Genomic DNA, 19,023 nt, shown 5'->3' with positions numbered 1-19,023 from the left:
GGCTTCCGGAAGCTGCCGTCTGGTCCCGCCCAGCCCGTGGCGGGTGCCCCAATGACAGAATCAGAAGCGCCAAAGGGGCGGTGCCCGGGCAGCCTTGCTTGTGGCGGTTCCCGGGTGATTGCGCGCTGGGGGCTGAAGCGATTTTGGGCGTTCGGACGATGTCGTGACGCAGCGTGGCGACAGCGTTGATGGCGTGAGCGCATTCCTGTGGAGGGAGCCCTTCGGCCGCGTGGCTGGCGCGGCGAGGAGGCAGGCTGCTGTTTGGGGCGTTCGCGGACCCCTTCAGCGGGTGGGGGAGGGGCGGCGGACAGCGAGCGGCTCTCGTCCGCGCGTGCGCTTACCTCTCCGCTGACCCTGCCGCACGCACGCGCATGCTCTGTGCGCGCGGAGCCGCGGTGGCCGGCTGTACTGCGCGTGCGCTTGGAGCAGCCCGCTGAGGAGCGGCGCTGGCGGACGTCGGGCGGGCGGCCGTGACGTCGTGAGGAGCGCTTTAAAGTGCGGGCCGGGCCGGGCGTCTGAGGGTCCGGCCGGGAGTCGGGCCGAGCCTCAGTGGCCGCCCTGCGCGGCATGAGGCCCTGCCGGCGCTCCTGCCCCCCCGGACGCGGAGGAGGAGGAAGCCCCGTCGCCCCCGCCGCTGCATGACCCGCAGCCCCTGAGGCCGCCCCTCGACGCCTCAGCCGGGACGCGCGGCCTCGCTCGCGGGCCTGGCGCTGAGGGCCCCTGCGGCCAGGGGCCGGGGCGCGTCCCTCAGAGCCATGCCCGGCCGCCCCGCCCGCAGCGGAGGGCCCTAGAGCAGCGGCGTGGGCCATGGCGGCCGCCAGCGGCTACACGGACCTGCGGGAGAAGCTCAAGTCCATGACGTCCAGGGACAACTACAAGGCGGGCAGCCGGGAGGCCGCGGCCGCCGCCGCCGCCGCCGTGGCTGCTGCAGCCGCCGCCGCCGCCGCGGCCGAGCCCTACGCGGCACCCGGAGCCAAGCGCAAGTACCCGGAGGACTCGGACCCCGAGCGCAGCGACTTTGAGGAGCAGCAGCTGCAGAAGGAAGAGGAGGCACGCAAGGTGAAGAGCGGCATCCGTCAGATGCGTCTGTTCAGCCAGGACGAGTGTGCCAAGATCGAGGCCCGCATCGATGAGGTGGTGTCCCGCGCCGAGAAGGGCCTGTACAACGAGCACACGGTGGACCGGGCCCCGCTGCGCAATAAGTACTTCTTCGGCGAGGGCTACACGTACGGCGCGCAGCTGCAGAAGCGCGGGCCCGGCCAGGAGCGCCTCTACCCGCCCGGCGACGTGGACGAGATCCCCGAGTGGGTGCACCAGCTGGTCATCCAGAAGCTGGTGGAGCACCGCGTCATCCCCGAGGGCTTCGTCAACAGCGCCGTCATCAACGACTACCAGCCCGGCGGCTGCATCGTGTCCCACGTGGACCCCATTCACATCTTCGAGCGCCCCATCGTGTCCGTGTCTTTCTTCAGCGACTCCGCGCTCTGCTTCGGCTGCAAGTTCCAGTTCAAGCCTATCCGGGTGTCGGAGCCCGTGCTTTCCCTGCCAGTGCGCAGGGGGAGCGTGACTGTGCTCAGGTAACCGTCTGGGAGTAGGGGGCGGCCACGGGAGCCTCCGCTTTCCGCCTCTGACCCCGGCTTTTGTGTGCGGGGTGGGGATGGGAGTGGGGAAACGAGGTCTGCGTATAAAACGCGGGCGGTAAGAGTGGCGGAACTAGAAAACTATCCCCCGGGGCACCTTTTTGAGATCGAGGACTTGACCCGAGAACTAGTCTAAAGCCATTTTTCCAGAGGCTGATTTTCAGGAGTCTCTTAACGTTTCTGACTTGAACAAGTCACTTTTTATTTGGGGTCTCCAGCTCCAAGTGTGTGTGTTTTTAAGAAAATTTGTTGGAATTACTGCCTAACAGTCATCCCAAGTCTACTGTTTTTTGTTTCTCTATCAGAGAACGTGTTCGTTGATTCCTTAACAGAGGAGATCCTCACAGAGAAAGGCCCCAGGAGGATTTAACTGATGGCGCTCTCCGTTCCCAGGAGGGGGAGTGGCTGCCCTGGAGCCGAACACACCAGTGGTTAGGCCAGGAGAACAGACTTAAAACGCAGCCCCCCCTTGGCTGCAGGAGAGCCCACTGCTGCTTTGTAAGATGTGGTGCTTGTAATGAGGACCAGATGAAACACAGTAAAGCTTGTCTTTTTACCTGGTGTTGGGCTGTGTAGTTGTGTCAGCACAGCTTGGGCTCTTGGCCTGTTTTCAGACCGGGATCCTGCTGAGAATTACCTCAGTTCCCTGGTCCCCGGGAGGAGATTGCCTGCTGGAACACCTTTGCTGTTTCTATGAAGCAAAAAATGTATTTGAAAGCTGCTTCTTTCCGGTACTGAAACAAGCACATCTAGCGATGTACTTAAGTAATCCCCAAAACCTCTTAGGAGAGCTAGATTGCAGCTATTCAGAGCGGCTTGGTTGACCACCAGATTCTAGTACAGGATCAGGACACACTGTGGTTTTGTTGTGAGCTGCTTTACCTCTGAAGTTCAGTTAGTGCCATAGGCCACGGTCATGGGCAGTAACGGTCGCTGGAGTTCGCATAACATCATGAGGCAAGTCTTCTGTGTTCATTGAGGGGAGCAGCAGAGGCTGCTTCCCATTCTAGGAATGGCAGCAGAGCTGAGTGATACCAAGGTCTCCCCAAGGGAAAGTTGGGAAAGTTAGTAGCCGCAGAAGCAGTGCTTTGGCTTCATAGTGCATCAAAAGATAGAAGGCCACTTACTTCTCAGGTGCCAACTTGTCACCTGGACCCCGAGCTTCTCAGATCTGTGTGGTGCTTCCAGATTGAAGTCTTGGTGGAGCCCTGTAGGATGGGATTTCCAGGGCAGACTCTCCCACGTGGCCTCCTGTGTGAAGCAGTTTGGTGCCTGACTTCACTGAAGGGCTCTCTGTCCTAAAAGGGTTTCATTCAAGGGCCATTTGGTCTCTTAATGGGATACTGCTGCTACTGCTACTGCTGTCACTTCAGTCGTGTCCCACATAATCACAGAATCTCTGGCTTGTCAGCTCAAGGTCTCACAGTGGTCTGATGTGTAAAGGGTAGGGGCACAAGAGGCAGTTTGTGACTTTGAGAGTCCCTTTTCCTCCCACATACGCACTCCCTGTATTGAAGAGAAGTTTGAAGTTCTTAAAGTGCAGGTCTGTTAGTGATCAGCAGCAGGATTGCATCACCAGGAAAATTTTCTTCATCTTTTCCTTAGAAGAGTATACAGTCTTGAGGCTTTCCAAGTCTCTTCCTCCTGGGTTCTTACTTGGCTGAGGAGTCAGCGTGGGAGGCTCAGCCCTGTCCTGAAAAGTGCTGCCCCAGGGCTTTGAACCCAGCTGTCCTCTCATTTGCTTTGGCATCTTGTGGGCGTTCTCCAAGCGGCTTTTACGCCTTTAAGTGGGGTTGATGCCAACTTCCAAGGCCTGTTAGAACTAAATCTGGTGATTTAGTGTCTCCTAGAGGGGCTGGCATCAGGTGGGTCCTTACCCGGGTTCTTTCATAAACAGGATAAGTGTTCCCCTGCTTCTTGTGGGAGAGCCTTTAACAGGGTTCTTCCCCTCATGGAACTCTTGGCCCAGGGGAGGCCACAGACGGTTAGTGACCGCATAGGAAGGTAACTGCAGGAATCCACTCTGGAGGGTGAAAGCTTTCAGGAGGAAGTAAGCGGCAGCTTGAAGGGTGACTTGGAGGTGACTGGGAGTAAGCCAAGCAGAGAAGGAGTGGGCGGAGTGAGCACTTGGGAAGTGGCTATAGGTGAGGAGCTATGGCTCGAGGCTGACTAGGGGCAGATGGCGCGCATTATAGTCCTCAGAGCCAACCTGGACCTGAGGGCGGGGGCTCTGGTGCAGCTGCCTCGATGAAGCTGTAGGTCAGAGCTTCTTGGCAGCAGTGCTGTGGCATCTGGGCCGGTTCATTACCTGTTGCTGGGGGCTGTCCTGTGTGGTGTGGAATGTTTAGCAGGATTCCCGCCTTCTGTCCACTGGGGCCAGAAGCACCTTCTGTGTCAGCGAAGACCATCTCTAGATGTTGCCCTATGTTTCCTGCGGGTAAAATGTTCCCCAGTGGAAAGCCACTACTCTTGGGCTCTGGACACCTCCAATTTAAGTTCTCCAGCACCTGCTCATTTAGCTTTCTCAGCTTGCTTGCTGTGCAGGTGGGTGAACACCTGCCTGTTGGTGGTGCCTCTTCAAGTCCTGCTTGGACTTTTCCCCAGGTTGGTGGGAGAGGAGCTTGCATTCACTTCCCAGTGTGTATCCCAGCCCCGCTCTGTGAGCTGCCCATAGGAAGGGGCTGGTGAAGACAGTGGTTCTCTACAGATGGGGAGGGTTCTAGTCACTCTCATCTGACTCAGGTTTGTGTTGTTTAAGGCAGTGGGGGGGTGTACCCGTCCAAGGCAACGAGACAGGAGTACAGTTTTGTATTTAACAGTTGTCGGCATGGATTTCAGCGTGTGGCAAACATTGATTCAGCAGTGTCCAAACGTGGGCATTTAGAGCAAGGCCTCACAGACCCTTCTGGAAGTGCTTTTGTAACCTTTCCACGTTGGGCCTCAATAGGTCCTCACTTAACGTGGTTCTCTAGGGAAATAAATGTCTTTTATCTCTTTTTTATATATCAGTTCATCCCATATTCCTTCTCCTGTTCTCTGTATAGTAAATGGCAGATTAAAACAGATTTCAGTTGGATTAACTAGAATAATTACAAGGCTTATTGCTTACTTGCACTATTTTTAATCACTGCTTCTTGGGTTGTGGTTGTGATGGCCACATGCCCGAAGACCCAGGCCTGTCTGAGGTGGCAGGGTCGCCCGGCCATAAGACATGCTGCGGTGAGCACAGCCTGTGACCTCCAGATAACAGTTGACGTTGGGTGGAGTGGGCACCCTGTCAGTTCTGGGCAGAGGACTGATTTTGTTAATCTGGTTGAAAGCAAAATTTAGCTTTCTGGCTTAAAATAGTCGGGAATGTAGGGCAGATAGGTCTGGGCCACATCTCTTGTGTGGAGTCTTCTGATTCCATGAGAGGGGGAGGGACCTCAGGAGGAAGTCCGGGCTGTTTATTCTCAGGAGAAGTTCTGGGCCAGGGGTGTTGGCTGGCCTTGGTTCTCCCAGGCCTGACTAGAAGGCAGAGGGCAGCAAAGGGAAGGAAGCAGGCGGACTGGTGACAGTCTCAGTCATGAAGCTCAGCGGAAGCTCTAGAGAGCCGTTTTCAGCTGGGCAGTTGGTGTGTGGCTGATGCTAGCTACTCAGAGGCAGACTTCTTCTCTGGGAGTGGTGGGAACACCTGTATCCTTTGCTGAGGTCAGTGAGGCCCCCCAGACAGACTGGGCCTTGTCACTGGGAAACACAAATGGGCTTTTCTTCCTCTGTCTCCCCACCACGCTCCCACCCAAAAAGCAAAAACCAGCATAGTGGTGACACTGAAACCAAGAGATTGGTTGGAGTTCCAGTGCTGCCACTTTAGCTGTTTGCCTTTCGGCAGATTACTTAATCTCTCTGGCCTTTAGTTTGCCTCCTCGTTGTAGGGCTATTGACATCCTAGAGCTGTTATGGAAGATTAACTCTCTTTCACACTACTGAAGCTTGAGGTTTTGGTGGAGCGTCTGGAGATGAGCTGCTTCTGTGCTCAGCTGTGTTCTATTTATACCTTGATGTGTACAGAATTGGGACTTGGAGCGGGTTGACTGCCTTCGTTCTGGTTTCAGAAAGTCCCAGGACTGCTTCATCACACTGGCTATGTGTCTTCTAGGGGGTTCAGGTGTGGTTATAACTTGAGCCTGAGTTCACAGTTCTGCTCCTGTGCCCAGGAGGCTGGCCTGCTGCCCCTCCCCTCCCGCCACCCTAAGCCTCAGGGAGGTCTTGTAGGCCTCTCACAGGTGAGGCAGGTTCATGAGGGCTGCCAAAGCAGCTGGCCTCCATTGGAGGGAGGCTGTCATCAGGCAGTCCCTCCATCTCTGGTTCTGTCTGCCCTGGGCAAAACACCTAGTAGATGGTGAATGGCAGCCCGCTTGGAACTGTGCCTTAATAAATCTGTGTGCAAGGCTGTCCCCTTGAGGAGAGGCATCCAGTCCTGCACAATGCCTCATAAAGAGTCTTCCAGACTCCTTCTTTGACCTGCACCTAATCGTCTGAGGAAGGACTGACTTATCACAGTCTCTGAGCCTTCAGAACAGTAGAAGCGTTGAGCTCAACACAGATGTCATTTAGCATCTGCTGCATGCAGAGATGTGGAAGGCCTTTGCAGAGCTTTGTCTTGTAGGGAAGACAATTGCCACAAGGCTAAACAGTAGTAGTCAAGAGACTTGGGTGGGCGATTTGGGGAAACCCATCCTAGAGGGTTGAGCAGAGCTTCCCAAGGGAGGAGAGACTCTTGAAGAATCACTCTTAAGGTGCAATGTGACAGGTGGCAGCCAGGCTCTGGCTCTGTGTGCTGGGGGTGCACTGGTCACTGCTGCGTAGAGAGGGCCTGAGGGGCCCTGTCCAGGTGCACACCAGCCTGAGGTGCTTCCTCCTCTACCTTCCCTGTGAAAACAAAGGGCGGGAGGCGCCAACACTTTCCTTCATGCCAGGGGTAGGACTGGAACCAGGGCATATTAAATTTCAAGTTGGTGGAATGGGACTTTCAAACAGTTTCTCTTGTAGCAAATAGGTTCCTTGGCAGTATTGGTCTCTGCTGAACCATTTCTGCTGAAATTCAGACTGAAGAGCTTCCATTGATCAGGACTTTGAGCCTCCCACTTCCAGTAGAGCCTGATACTGAGGAGGTGTCAGTAGGTTGTGTCACAGCTGCCAGAAGTTCGGGAAAACCAGTGCTAGTGAGCTGTTGAGGTGAAGTCCGTGCAATCCCACCTCTGTCCTAGTTCTGAGGTTGGGCTGGGTGACAGGAACCTGGCCTGGCTTGCTCTTCTTTCTGAAGCCTTTGGGAGGTGAGGACAGGTAAAATTTGATCAGCATCTGGATTTGCAGCTTCTGTGTTATGGGATGCAATTCCTTGTTGAAGATGGGAAGGCAGGGCCCTTGGCAGCTTCTGTAGCCAAGTCAGACAGGTTAGTAGCACTAACCTGTTAGCACAGGTTAGGTCCTTCCTGTTAGCACAAGGAAGGTTGCCTGCAGCCAGTACTGCAGATCCCGGCCATAGAGATGGCCTTGGATTGCTTTTTGGAAAGTCCTGGATTTACATTGGACCGTCTCACAGCCTGTACCTGTGCTTCCCCAAAGTGGAGTGACAGGAGAGCACAAGACCAGGTGTAGAGCTCTCAGCTCTGGGAGGGGGCCCAGGAGGCCTCTGCTGCAGGCAGAGCCTGGATCTAGGTGTCCAGGGCCCCTGGCTGGTGTCAGCTGCTTGGTACATGTGGGGTGCCAGGCACCTCCACATTGTCTAACTGAATTCTCACAGTCGTCCTGCAGGTGGGCTTCCCACTACTCTCCAGGGTGCCAACCAGGAAGACCGAGGACATAATTCCGCTGGACGAGAGGAGGCACTGACCTCTTTTTAAAAATCTTATCGTGAGTCACCACTAAGGAGTCATAAGTCATAGAACACAACCACACCAGCACCTGAGAACCTACTGTTATCCCTGCACACGGAGGCACTGAGGGCTCAACCCAGCACGCACCTCAGCTGAGCAACAGAGCTCAGGTTCTTCCCAGGTCCCTTCAGCTATGCCATCCTGTATGGCATTTCTCTCTGGGCCTCCAGATATTAATAGGTGTTATTTGAGAGAACGTTCTTTGGTCAGTGCTCAGTTAAATGAAATCAGCAGATTCTTTTGCAGTAGTAATTCTCAGATTCTTTAACATACCAGTGCTTTTTTAAACTCATCAGTGTGTTCAGATTGATTTGCCTGTGGATATTTGTCTGTAGTTTCTCCTGGGACTGTTATTTACAGAGAAAATTGAAAAACTGACTGAGGAGCAGCTCAGAGGGGAAAATCCTAACATAAGGGTCCTTTCCTCCACCTTCCACATGGCTTCAAATCAGATCTTCGTATCAGGCGTGGTTCTTTCTTGGACTTCATTTGCTCTTGCATCCAGTTCTTGCCCAAGTCGGGGCAGCCTGGCCATTTTGAGAAGTCCTTCAGAGGCCTGCCTTGTTTCTGACAGCTGAGAAGGAGCTGACTGGCTGCTGAACACAGGATTGGGGGGGGAGGGCAGGCCAGGGGACCCTGAGCAGGAGGAGGAGGCCTGTAGCTGAGTGTCTTTCTGGCTGTGGCACTCCCTGTCCTCAGTTGGGTAACTTGGGGTGCAGGTGCCTTTTGACTGCCAGCCCCCCAGTGAGGGCATGTGCTCAGGGAGCTGAGTTTGCTTCCAGAGTTCCAAGTTGGAGAGACATTAGCTGTGAAGAGGACAGCCATCTACCCACACTCACTGGTCTGAGCAGTTTTTAAAATCATGTAGCTTGATGAAAATAGATACTTGAGTGTGATGGGAATTCTTAAAACATTCCAAACACAGCTGTCATCACGATTTTGGATCCCCTAAAAAGAAGGCTATGGAAAGCTTTTTTTCCAAGTAGATAAATTCTCTTTTTGCCATAGTTCTCTCTGGTGACTCAGTGCTGTCAGTGTCTGCTTTGGTCACCTCTGCCAGCCCAGGGCTAGGGTGGGGGGAGGGGCGGTGGTGCTTCTCCCCATGGTCTGGTCTGAGTCTGCCTGCCTCCAAGCCACTCAAGGTGTGCCCTCTTGGGGGCCCTCTAAAAGGGCTTCTTGCTTGTGCAAGGAGATTTCCTTCTGGGCTTCTGCTTCAAGACCCACCTTTACCTCACCCCAGGTTTTCCGTTAATGATTTCTGGGCAGAAATATGAAACTTAACACATTATTTCCTTCCGTGTAGATCCTTAGACCTCTTAAGTAAGGGGGTGGAGGGTGGCTGTAAGACCAGGACCCTATTTCTGCTCCCTCACCCCTGGGATCTTTGGTTGTCCATCCATGCTCACATGCTGTTTTTTTCCAGTGGATACGCTGCTGATGAAATCACCCACTGCATCCGGCCTCAGGACATCAAGGAGCGCAGAGCGGTCATCATCCTCAGGAAGTGAGTGCCCTGGTGTCTGGCTCCCTGTGTCAGTAGCCCTCAGTGTGAGGGCTGAGCAAAAGCACACACTCCCAGGATTTGTGACCTGGGTCTTGAGACAGGGTTTGGGGAGTATTCCTCTAGATCCTGCCTCTCCCACCTCTTCCTTTCCCTTCCTGCTTGGTTCCGATCTGTTGCCTGTGCGTCTCACTGAATATTTTTAGGTGTGCCTCAGCAGCTTGCTGTAAAGTTGCCTGGGTTTTCACTTCTGTGAGGAGCAGGGAGTGAGGAGAGGGGACGAAGGTAAGTGGCTGGCCGCGTGTTAAGCAGGCACATGCCTTGTGGCTGTCCCTCCTCTTTGACTGGGGGTCAGGGAAGCAGTGATCAACATGGCCAATCCTGGCATCTCCAGCACTTTTGTGTGTGTGTGCTCAAGCGGTGCTTGGACTGAGCCATGGAGACGCTGGGTCAAGACAATCCTCCCTGGATGGAGTCTGGCATCTTGAGAGGCTGACTGATTGCTCAGGTTATGTGGAAATCAGTGAGCAGGGTGGGGCCACTGCGTAGACCTAGGCTGGAACAGAAAGTCCTATTACTTGCCTTATTTTTTTAGAATTAACATTATTATTTATAACAGATTTAGATTTACAGAGCCATGCAGACAGCAGAGCGCATTCTGTCCCCTCCTGGTAACGTCTCACGTCAGTGTGGCATGTTCATCACGGTCGGGAAACCAGTAATGACCTGGACGATTAACTCAAGTCCATCCTTTATTCACACGTCCTGGTTCCTCCTCACATCTCTTCTGTCCCAGAAGGACATTTGGTGGTCATGTCAAACTTCTGTGTCACGCCTGCTGTGATACCTTTTCAGACTTGCCTGACTTGTAATAACACTAATCTTATTCGTGGTAACACTGACTGGCCAGGTATATGGCAGAAGGCTCTCAGCTGGGGAGTATGTAGTGTTGCCTCATGGTCACACTGGTTGTGGGTTTGTTGAGAAGGCCACAGAGGGGCAGTGCCCTTCTTGTCACATCACGTCCCGGGTACAGGGCCTTCCATTGTCCGTAGTGACCTCAAGCGCCTGGCTAAGGTGGTGATGTTGGGTTTCTGCCTGTAGAGTCACTGCTGCCCCGCTGTCAACGCTGTCCTCTCAGTGAGGACATCACTATAGGTGGCCCACACGTGAGGAGTGGGGGGTGAGTGCCACCTCCTTGAAGTCCACTTGGGATCTTCTGCAGGAGATTGTTTTGTCCCCCTTGTTTATGTCTCCGTTCTCTCATTTCCTGACGGCAGCATGGACTCATCATATCTATTCTATGCTCAACTTGTTTCTTCTTTGGTCACTGTACATCCTCACTTTCTGGCCTACCATCTTTCTTTCTAACTTCAGTTTATAACTTCACCATCTTGGCCCTTTGAGTCCAGAACTCCAGAGTATTGTGATGGTGCTGTCTTTTCGGCATGGCTCTGCCACTTTGCCAAATCAGAACCTTGAGTCTATCATCTGTAGAATGGAGCTGTGGACAGTCCTATGGTGCAGGCAGAGCACTGGGCACCAAGGGGAGCACCAGACAGCGGTCAGCCTGGCAGCCTCTCTCCTCTAGCCTGAGGATATTCCCAGAATCCATTGGAAGAAGGTTTTTCATCTGTCTTTATGCTTGTGTTTCCTGCGGTTCCCAGCATTTTTCAGAACCCATGACCTGAAAATGAGGCAGCTGAGTGTCGCTCCTCTCTGGCCTTCTTCCCCAGTGATTTCTTGTCAGATGTGCCTGGGACCTCCAAGAGCAGCAGCCGGAGATAGGTTTGGCCTGGGAACCGGGGGTGGGAGGGAGTGGAACCAACACAGTGCCTCCCATTGTCCCTCCCAGCTCATCATGATAGCCTGTCCAGGGAGATCTTCACTGGAGATGCAGGTGAAGGTGGCCAGAGTCCGAGTCATCCTTCCTCCCGTGGTGGCTCCTGTACCTAGCTTCCCGAGCTGTGTGCTCAGGCTTGGTGGACTAGGAGTCTACGTTCTTTGGCCAACTGAGCCCTTGCCAGTGTTCTGACCTTGGAGAATGGCTGTTGTGGGTGACTAGGATTCTTTGACCTTCTGACTTGAGTGGGCCCAGAAGCCAGCCAGAGACTGGGCTGGAGGACAGAAGCACAGACGTTGGAAAAGGGATGGAAAGGGGTGGGTGGATGTGCAGGGCTGCTGAGGTGTGCAATGCCCACCTGTAAGCAGCCAACCTGGGGAGCAGAGAAGAGGCAGGGCCGCGCTGTTACCTGCTGAGTGAGAGTCAGGTCCTCTCTTAGTGTCTTCGCTATTGTCTGTTCCTCGCTGCCATTAAAGGACCCATAGCTCCAAGAATGGCCTGTGAGCTGATATCCCAGGCTTTTGGAGCAGCGGCCTCTGTTGGGATTACTTTCCCTTCGAACACGTTCACCTTCTGATCCACAGCCACCCCACTCCCCACCCAAATGACCCATGTTTACACACTGAAAGTTGGTTAATCTAGCTGTCCTTCAAGACTCAAAGGTCAGCCATTTTGACACTCGGAAATCAAAGGAGGCTGGGAGAGCCCTGTTCATCTGGGCCCTGGCGCTGAGGTGGTCCAGAGGACAGCTCTGGCCAGTGAGGAGCAGCACCAAGTGGAAAAGGACAAGCTGGTGACCTGATGGAGAGGGGAACATCCTGGCTTCGGCGCTGCCAGGGCTCACAGGTGTGGCCTTGGTGGGTGTCCTTGAGTGAGGCCCCCTCAGTGGGTTCTGGGCACTGAGCCCCGCCCTGCTCCCTGTAGGTAGGTGGGGGAGCCAGCCCTGCCTTCTCTTGGGTTCGGATAAAGATCACACACGCTGCTGAGAGTGGGCCTGGGGGCTCTGTCACCACTTCAGGCTAGTCAGCACTGGGGTAGTCTCTCTAAAGGCCTCCTGGGGGAGGTGGGCAGGTGGTGCCAGGTGCTTTCTGATTCAGCAAAACACGGCTCCTTTGCAGGTGGGTGATGCTGAGTCTTCACATAGGACGTGGTGTCATAGTTTCTTGCCTGGAGGCCGGGAGTGACCTTCGGAGACCCTCCCTAAGTGCGTTCCTCAGGCAGCAGCTCAGTGTTGTAATGTGTTGGGGTCACAACCAGTAAATGGCTGAGTGTGGCCTTGGACCCTGGTTTCCTGGTGCTGGCTCTTGTGGCTGGTGGTGGTTTGCACAGTGGAGCACCCTGAGCCCCACTCTGGGGTGGGTGCTGTGAGTTGAGAGCCTGGAGCCTCATACAGAAGGGCTTTCTTGTGTCTGCTGTATTAGTAGAGAACTGGGGGCTGAGGGTATTTTTAGTGGCAAGTGGGCTATCCTCCAGGATGTGGGGTGAGGATGCAGCTGCAGGTTGGTTCAGCCCTTTGGTGCCCCCAGCCTCCTGGCATGCTACTGTTTCCTAGCCCGCCCAGTGCAGGTTTCCCAACTGATGGGTTGGGGTCGTGGTAAGGATGCTGTGCTCAAGGCAGGTGCAGTGGGAGGAGGGAGAGCCCAGGTGCAGGGAGGCCTGTGTCTTGAGGGAGGCGGGCAGGAAGCCCTTAACAGGGCTTCAACTGGGGGAGCACTGCGTGCCCATTATCTGGGCCCTGTAGTGTGGCTGGGCTCTGTGAAGCCCTGCCTCCTGGGGCTCTGGCTTAGGCTCGTGTGGTGTGGCGTGGTGGTAGCCAGGCTGCATGAGTGGAGGAAGCTGCCCTCAGAGCCTGGATGTTCTGTAGGCCTGGGTCTGGGGGGCAGTCTGCTGGAAGCCCAAGACTGTGTATGTGCTTGGGCTGCCTCTCTCTTTGGGGAACTGCTCAGGTATCCTTCTGGCCCCTTGACCACAGCAGACTGCTGCACCTGTCAGAGGACTGCTGGTGGTCCTGCTAGGGGGAGGGACAGGGCATGGACTAAGTCTGATGCTTAGAGCAGCCAGGGCACTCGAAGATGAGGGGCACTCGAAGATGAGGAACACTCAGACGCACCTGCCTCGCTACCTCAGTCTCCTTGCACCCTTGGAAAGGCCAGGCTTTGTGGCACAGGTGGTTGGCAGCGGGGCCTGAAGAGCAGCCTGCTTCCCTCTGAGAAGCCGTCGTCCACCTCCAGGGACCGGTCTCAGCTCTGCCACAGTGAGGCGAGCCCACCTGGGCCTCAGGGGCACCTCAGGATAGCAGCTGTGGACTGAGTCCACTGACTGGGTCTCTGATTTTGCGTTCTTCCCCAATCTGAGGGCAGTGCCTGGGACAATCAGCCCTCTCCCTTCCTCTCAGGTCATGTGTTAACATGTTCCATTAATGTTTGGTCATACTCTGTTGGTTCTGGTTTCCCCTGTACCTACACCCAATCTATGCTTTGTCCTGGGAACTCTCCTGACATACCTGGGTGCCTTGCTGTGACGCCTGGACATTGACTCAGATCCATAAGGAGGGTCTTTGTTTCTGCTACCACTGGAGGAGGCGCAGACCTCACTGCTAGAACTGGGCTTTCTGCCTCCAAGCTTGTGGCTCTGTGCACTGAACCCTGGCCTGTGCCCTGGCCTTGGCTGCCCTTTAAGAGGGGTGGGCTCTGAAGGTGCACTGCTGGTGGGCTCTGGGCTGGGGGTCTGGCTCTAGCCTGGCTTCCTGCAGCTTGGTGGCTGTTGGAAATAGAACTCCTCATCGGTTGTGAGATGTACTTGTCATAGCCTCTAGGGAGTGTCAGGAGCCCTTCAGGGCCCCAAGCTCATAGATCCCCAGAGTGGGTGGGGAGACTGGCTCCTGGTAGAGCCACCTCTGATCACCCTCTCCCTGTGGACTGATGTGACGGTGGTGGAGTGTGGGTGTGGGAAGCTGCCCTTTCCTCTTCTCCTTCTCTCAGGCAGCTAGAGAGAGACAGAGCTGGCCCTTGGCCCTGATTGGTGTCCACTCCCAGCTGGTCCCACCTGTCTTCCCACAGCCCCAGTGGTTGTGGGCCCATGGTGAGGGCCCCCCACTGTTCAGGCCGGCCGCTGTAGTCACAGCAGCTCAGGAAGGGTGGGGCCCATAGGCTCAGTGAGTGCCAGCCCTGCCTGCGTGGCGGGGTGTGCCTTCTAGCCCCAGAGGTGTGGGCCAGACTCTTCTCTGGCCATCTGCACTCACTTGACGAAACTACCTGGTGGTCCTGGGCCCTCAGTCCTGCCCACACAGACTTTTCTGCTCGGGTGTGTGCTCCCAGCACCAGGGCAGCAGTGTAGGGGCGCGTGTCTTAGTGTCAGTGGTGATTTTGGTTCCCACTCTTCGGTTGGGGGTGCCCAGCACCACTTCTTCCCAGTGCCCCTGGCCTTGAAGGAGGCAGCTTGTCTTGGGTCTCTGGACCCTGAGAACTGAGAGAAGCCTTTGCTCAGAAGGGGAGGGATGTAACTAACGTGACTCTTGAGGGCAGCCTCAGGGCTGCATCTTCCTCTTGCTACCAGGTCCTGTTGCCTGGGGTCCCCAGAGGGGAGGCTGAGACCGGTGGGCCAGTCAGTACAGCCAGGCCCTTCTGGCTCCTCCATCTAAGAGGCCAAAGCAAAGGGACAGGGACACTGGCCCTGCCTGCCTGTCCACCAGTTTGGGTCTGATGACATCAGAATACTGGTTCTCCGCTACAAAGGCATCCCCTGCTGACCTCCAGAGAGTTACCCCAGCCCAGGTTTGGAGCCCTGTGGCTCCTGCTTGCCAGACCTGGAGTCACACCCAGATTAGCACTGTCTCAGGACTTCCGGTATACATGACCTCCCTCCTCACTGACCCAGTTTTCCTGTCTGTTGTGAGGACTGGATGCAGTTGTTCCCAAGAACCCAAGGCAGCTCTCACGTTCCCCTCTGCTCTTTTCCCCAGTGTTCTTGGGAGGCTGTCCTTTGAGCCCTGCTTGGCTACGGCACCTTCTTCAGGACCCAGTTGTCCTTTGTGCCCAGCAGCCCATGGCAAAGGTACCTTCAGGGCCTCCTGCCAGCTGCGCCCCCGGCTTCTCTTGCCACCTGACTTGCTGGCTGTTCCTGATCATGCAAAAGACCTTGGGCTTCTTGGAGGCTTCCCACACCAACTTCCTCCTGGCCTGACATGATAAAGGACTTGGATCGCTGCCCTGGGCTGCCCCCAACCCACCTTCTCCATCTTTTCTTCCTGCGTCCTTGACTAGGCACTGTGTTCCAGTGCTCAGTGGGGGCTTTGCCTTCAGAAGACCTCTAGCCTTGGCTCGGTCAGTGTTTAGGAACCAGCAGTGGCTACCAGGTGGCTGTGGTGGGACGAGAGCCATGCATGAATGTGGAGCTAGGCCTGGGCCACCTTGGGCTCTGCCTCTGTTCCCTTCCAGCCCTTCCACATGCTGGACCTGGGGACTTCCATGTCGGGTCTCCAGGCAGGGGTGGGCATGTCTGGGAGTGTGGGGCCCACCAGTGGGCCCCCCAGTCCTCTGGCAGGTGCAGCACACATCCCTGGAGGGGTTCTAGGCCTGAGGTGGGTGAGCTGGGGCCGCCCAATCTGGCTGAGAGAGCCCTGGGGTCCTTCCCCTGGGGTAGCAGGGTCTTTGCAAGTCAGCTGGACCAGTCCCTAGTTGACCCACGAGGAGACCGGAGCACAAAACAGAGAGTGCTGGCCTCACCTAGCCTGGCCAGAGTTGGTCTGATGGGGCCATGTCCTCCCCAGAGGCCCGCGGGTGACCCCACTTGTGTTTCCTTTGCAGGACGAGATTAGATGCACCCCGATTGGAAACCAAGTCCCTGAGCAGCTCCGTGCTGCCACCCAGCTATGCCTCAGATCGTCTGTCGGGAAACAACAGGGACCCCGCTCTGAAACCCAAGCGGTCCCACCGTAAGGCAGACCCCGATGCTGCCCACAGGTATTCATCTGTGGTCCCTCAATGCAGGCCAGCAGAGTGGTGCCACCACCTGACTGCAGAGTGAGATGGGTGGGCAGTCTGGGGTAGGTGGTTCAGAGCCTGCCATCGTCCACTTTTTCAGAGCCTTCTGTCTGCTTTGCTGCAGTTGGTGGCGTTCCCAGCTAAGCCCTGACTACCTTCCTGTGGGGATGCTGCAGGCCTCCCCTTGCTCAGGACATGCTGAGGTGCTCCTGTGGGTTCTCTGGGAATTCAAGGGGAAGTGAGGGACTTGGAAGTTTGCGGAGCAGGGTTTCCTCCCAGTAGGATTCTGAGGAAGCTGTTTACACCGAGACTGGAGGATGGGATGGTGTGTAGGAAGGGCAGTACGGTCAGAAAGTGCCATGTAGGCTTGAAATCCCAAGACAGGAAGAGCTTGGTAGTTCCTCGGGTAGTGGGGCTGGTGAGCAGAGAGGGAGAGTGACCGCTGAGGACAGAAGCTCGGGAGGTGGCAGGACTGGGCAGGGTCTCATGGCTGCGATAGGAAGGCCACCTTGTGTCCAGGAACCTTGGCAGTGTCCTGGGGTACAGACTTAGAGCCCAGCAGACCCCACAGGGTGATTGGGGAATGTCTCAGAAACTGGGTTTGGGGGCACTGGCACCTCGTGGGGCCAGGACACGGGGCAGTGGTTCTGCCAGTGCCGCCCCCACAGAGAACCGACCAGCTGGGGTGGCTGGGTAACGCTTCCCCGACACTTCCCCACAGGCCTCGGATTCTGGAGATGGACAAGGAGGAGAACCGGCGGTCTGTGCTGTTGCCCGCACACCGGCGAGGGGGCCGCTTCAGCTCCGAGAACTACCGGCGCAAGTCCTACGAGCCTGGGGAGGACTGCTCGGAGGCAGCGGGCAGCCCTGCCCGCAAGGTGAAGATGCGGCGGCACTAAGGCCATCGCCTCCGGACTTGCGTGATCCTCACTAGCTGCCCCTCCTTTTGTTCTGTTTTGAGGGTTTTTTTCTCCCCCCCCCCTTTTTGATTCTGTATTTTTCCTCTTGGTTTGTTGCCTGTTAAGGCTGAAGAACGGGATTGGCCAGGGCCTGGTTCTCTTATTCTGGGTTTCCTCCTGGATGGAAAGGCTGTTGGCATCTGTAGGCACAGAAGCGCACACTGGAGGGGCCAGTAGAGGTGTGGAGAGCTGTGTCAGGCTGGGTTATTTAAAAGCAGTGAGATGTTTTGGTTAAGAAAATTCTTGTTTTGCTTTAAATGTAAATCTTCTCAGTGTTGTAAATGAAGTTCAGTCTCCTCCCTCTCCGCCCACCTATGTCTGCACTGGGGTGAGGTCCTGCTGGCTCTGCAGGGGGCCTGCTGCCCTCCCACCGTTCACCTGCTCTCCAGGCCCAGCAGCTCATGTGGATACCCCTTCTGCAGCTGTTGGGGGATGACGAGCAGAAGCCTGGACGGTGTCAGCCCCTGCTGCCCTAGAGCTGTTACTGGCTGAGACCTTGGGCTTCTGCATGCCCTCTGGCCTGCTCTGCCCATGGGTCCCTGGCTGCCAAGGAACCGGCTGCAGTGGTCCTGACCTCTTGCTGGGAGCCCGCCTCTTTGCTGGTCGCTCCTTTCAAGCATATGCGTGCGATTGTACGAAATAGTTATAGACTTGCCATGTTGGGCAGTTTTAGGAGTTGTTTCTAGCTGGAGGGACTGGTGTCCTTCCAGGTCTAGCGTTTGGGGTATGGAAAATTGTTGTGGTGTGTGGTAGGGTTTTGTTTTCTTTTGTTCTGAGTTTTCATTTTTTTCTTTTGGCCTCCTGGCTTTTTCCTTTCCTTTTCTTTTCTAGTCCATCGACCAGTGTGGGCCTTCTCCCTGTGTCATCCCCATGGGAAGGGCCCTCCTGCAGCATGCATCCAGGGCCAGAGGTTGGGCCTGCCGATGGGGCGGGAGCCTCCTCCACCTTGGGCATCAGACCTGGGGAAGGGGATTTTAAAAAAATAACAAAAGGGGGAAAAAAGTGAAGTTTTTGGCAGTTTCCAGCCACTTATCCTTGAGAGCTGCAAGGTTTTGCTGATCATGGTTCCTTAGGAATGTCTCCTTCCAGCAGGCCTAAGACCCAGGCCCACTGAGAGCGGAGTCCCTCCCAGTCCCCAGGCTGCCCCATACAGGGGCTGGTCCAAGAGAAGGCTGCAGAGAGCTGGGCAGCCACCATCAAGAAGCCCCTTTTGGGGCCAGAACTCCTTTGCCAGCGTGGATTCCTCAAGTTGGGACTTCGTAACTAAAGCAGTTGCAGTTTTATTTTTTTTACAGCTTTTTTCCCAAAAATGATTTGTAGTTGTGTGTGCAGCACTTTGCCCTGATATGTGTGCTCTACAATAAAAACCAAATCTAATATATTTTGAAACGGTTGTCTGATGCTGTTGTAAGAGAGGATTTGCCTTTCTTCCTTAATGCCTTTGTTTTGCCCTGAAACCCTGAAGGGGGTGGGAGGGCAGAGTCCATTGCCCACCAGGGCTCCAGAGGCGGTGAGTAGTTGCTGACCCAGGGCTGAGGACCGGCTCACCCACTGTCTTTCTCAAACTGCAGTGAGGATGAACTTTGTAACCCCTGTGTCCAGATGCCCGTTGTGGGCACCGTGGACCAACAGGAGCCGGGATCCTGCTCTGTTGAATTGCAGATGCCTGTCTTTTGGAGTGATCAGAGAGGCTGTGGGCCAGTGGAGGAGGAATAACATGAGCAAAGGCAGGGAGAGCCTGGCCGTTGTACCAAATGCACTAGTAGTTTTGTTCATTGAACAAACTGTCGAATTCCTGCTGTGTGCTGGCTAAGCCCTCACTCTGGCCCTGTGGTGAGCACAGCCCTTCGAGCCCCTGCTTTCAGGGTGAGCGTGTAGAGCTGAGGATGCAGATGCTGGGGCTCAGGGGCTTCTAGTCCCTTCAGATCCGGGACCTGGTTTCCAGGTTCTGGTCAGGGCTTTGGTCTAGTCTCCCTCACTCACTCCCAGTACCTAGAGTCACTCTGCTTGGCCGAATTCTTGCTGTGAAAACCTGGCAAGCCACTTAGTTCCTCATTTAACAGGGGGAGGAGAGTCTATAGGGAGCGAGTGGCCAAGGCTCAGGCCTGCAGATTGGTGACAGGATGTGAAGTGAAGGTGGGGTGAGCAGAGCTTCCCTGTGGTCTGTGACCAGTTGAGCC

At 55.5% G+C, this 19,023-nt stretch overlaps 1 protein-coding gene across 1 annotated transcript; it reads left to right on the top strand.

Moving 5' to 3' along the window:
• Window positions 1–71: 71 nt before the first annotated feature.
• Window positions 72–18,224, top strand: ALKBH5 (alkB homolog 5, RNA demethylase). Its single transcript, XM_055407458.2, has 4 exons — window positions 72–1,577; window positions 8,982–9,062; window positions 15,708–15,863; window positions 16,606–18,224. Exons 1-4 carry the CDS (start codon window positions 808–810, stop codon window positions 16,781–16,783), a joined length of 1,185 nt encoding a protein of 394 aa, XP_055263433.2. The 5' UTR covers window positions 72–807; the 3' UTR covers window positions 16,784–18,224.
• Window positions 18,225–19,023: the final 799 nt, after the last annotated feature.

Source organism: Moschus berezovskii, chromosome 20, assembly GCF_049115385.1.
Source record: "Moschus berezovskii isolate FMDL1 chromosome 20, NW_MosBer_1.0, whole genome shotgun sequence".
NCBI lineage: Eukaryota > Metazoa > Chordata > Mammalia > Artiodactyla > Moschidae > Moschus > Moschus berezovskii.
Note: the sequence above shows the minus strand (reverse complement) of the source record. Positions and strands in the feature narration are given on the sequence as shown.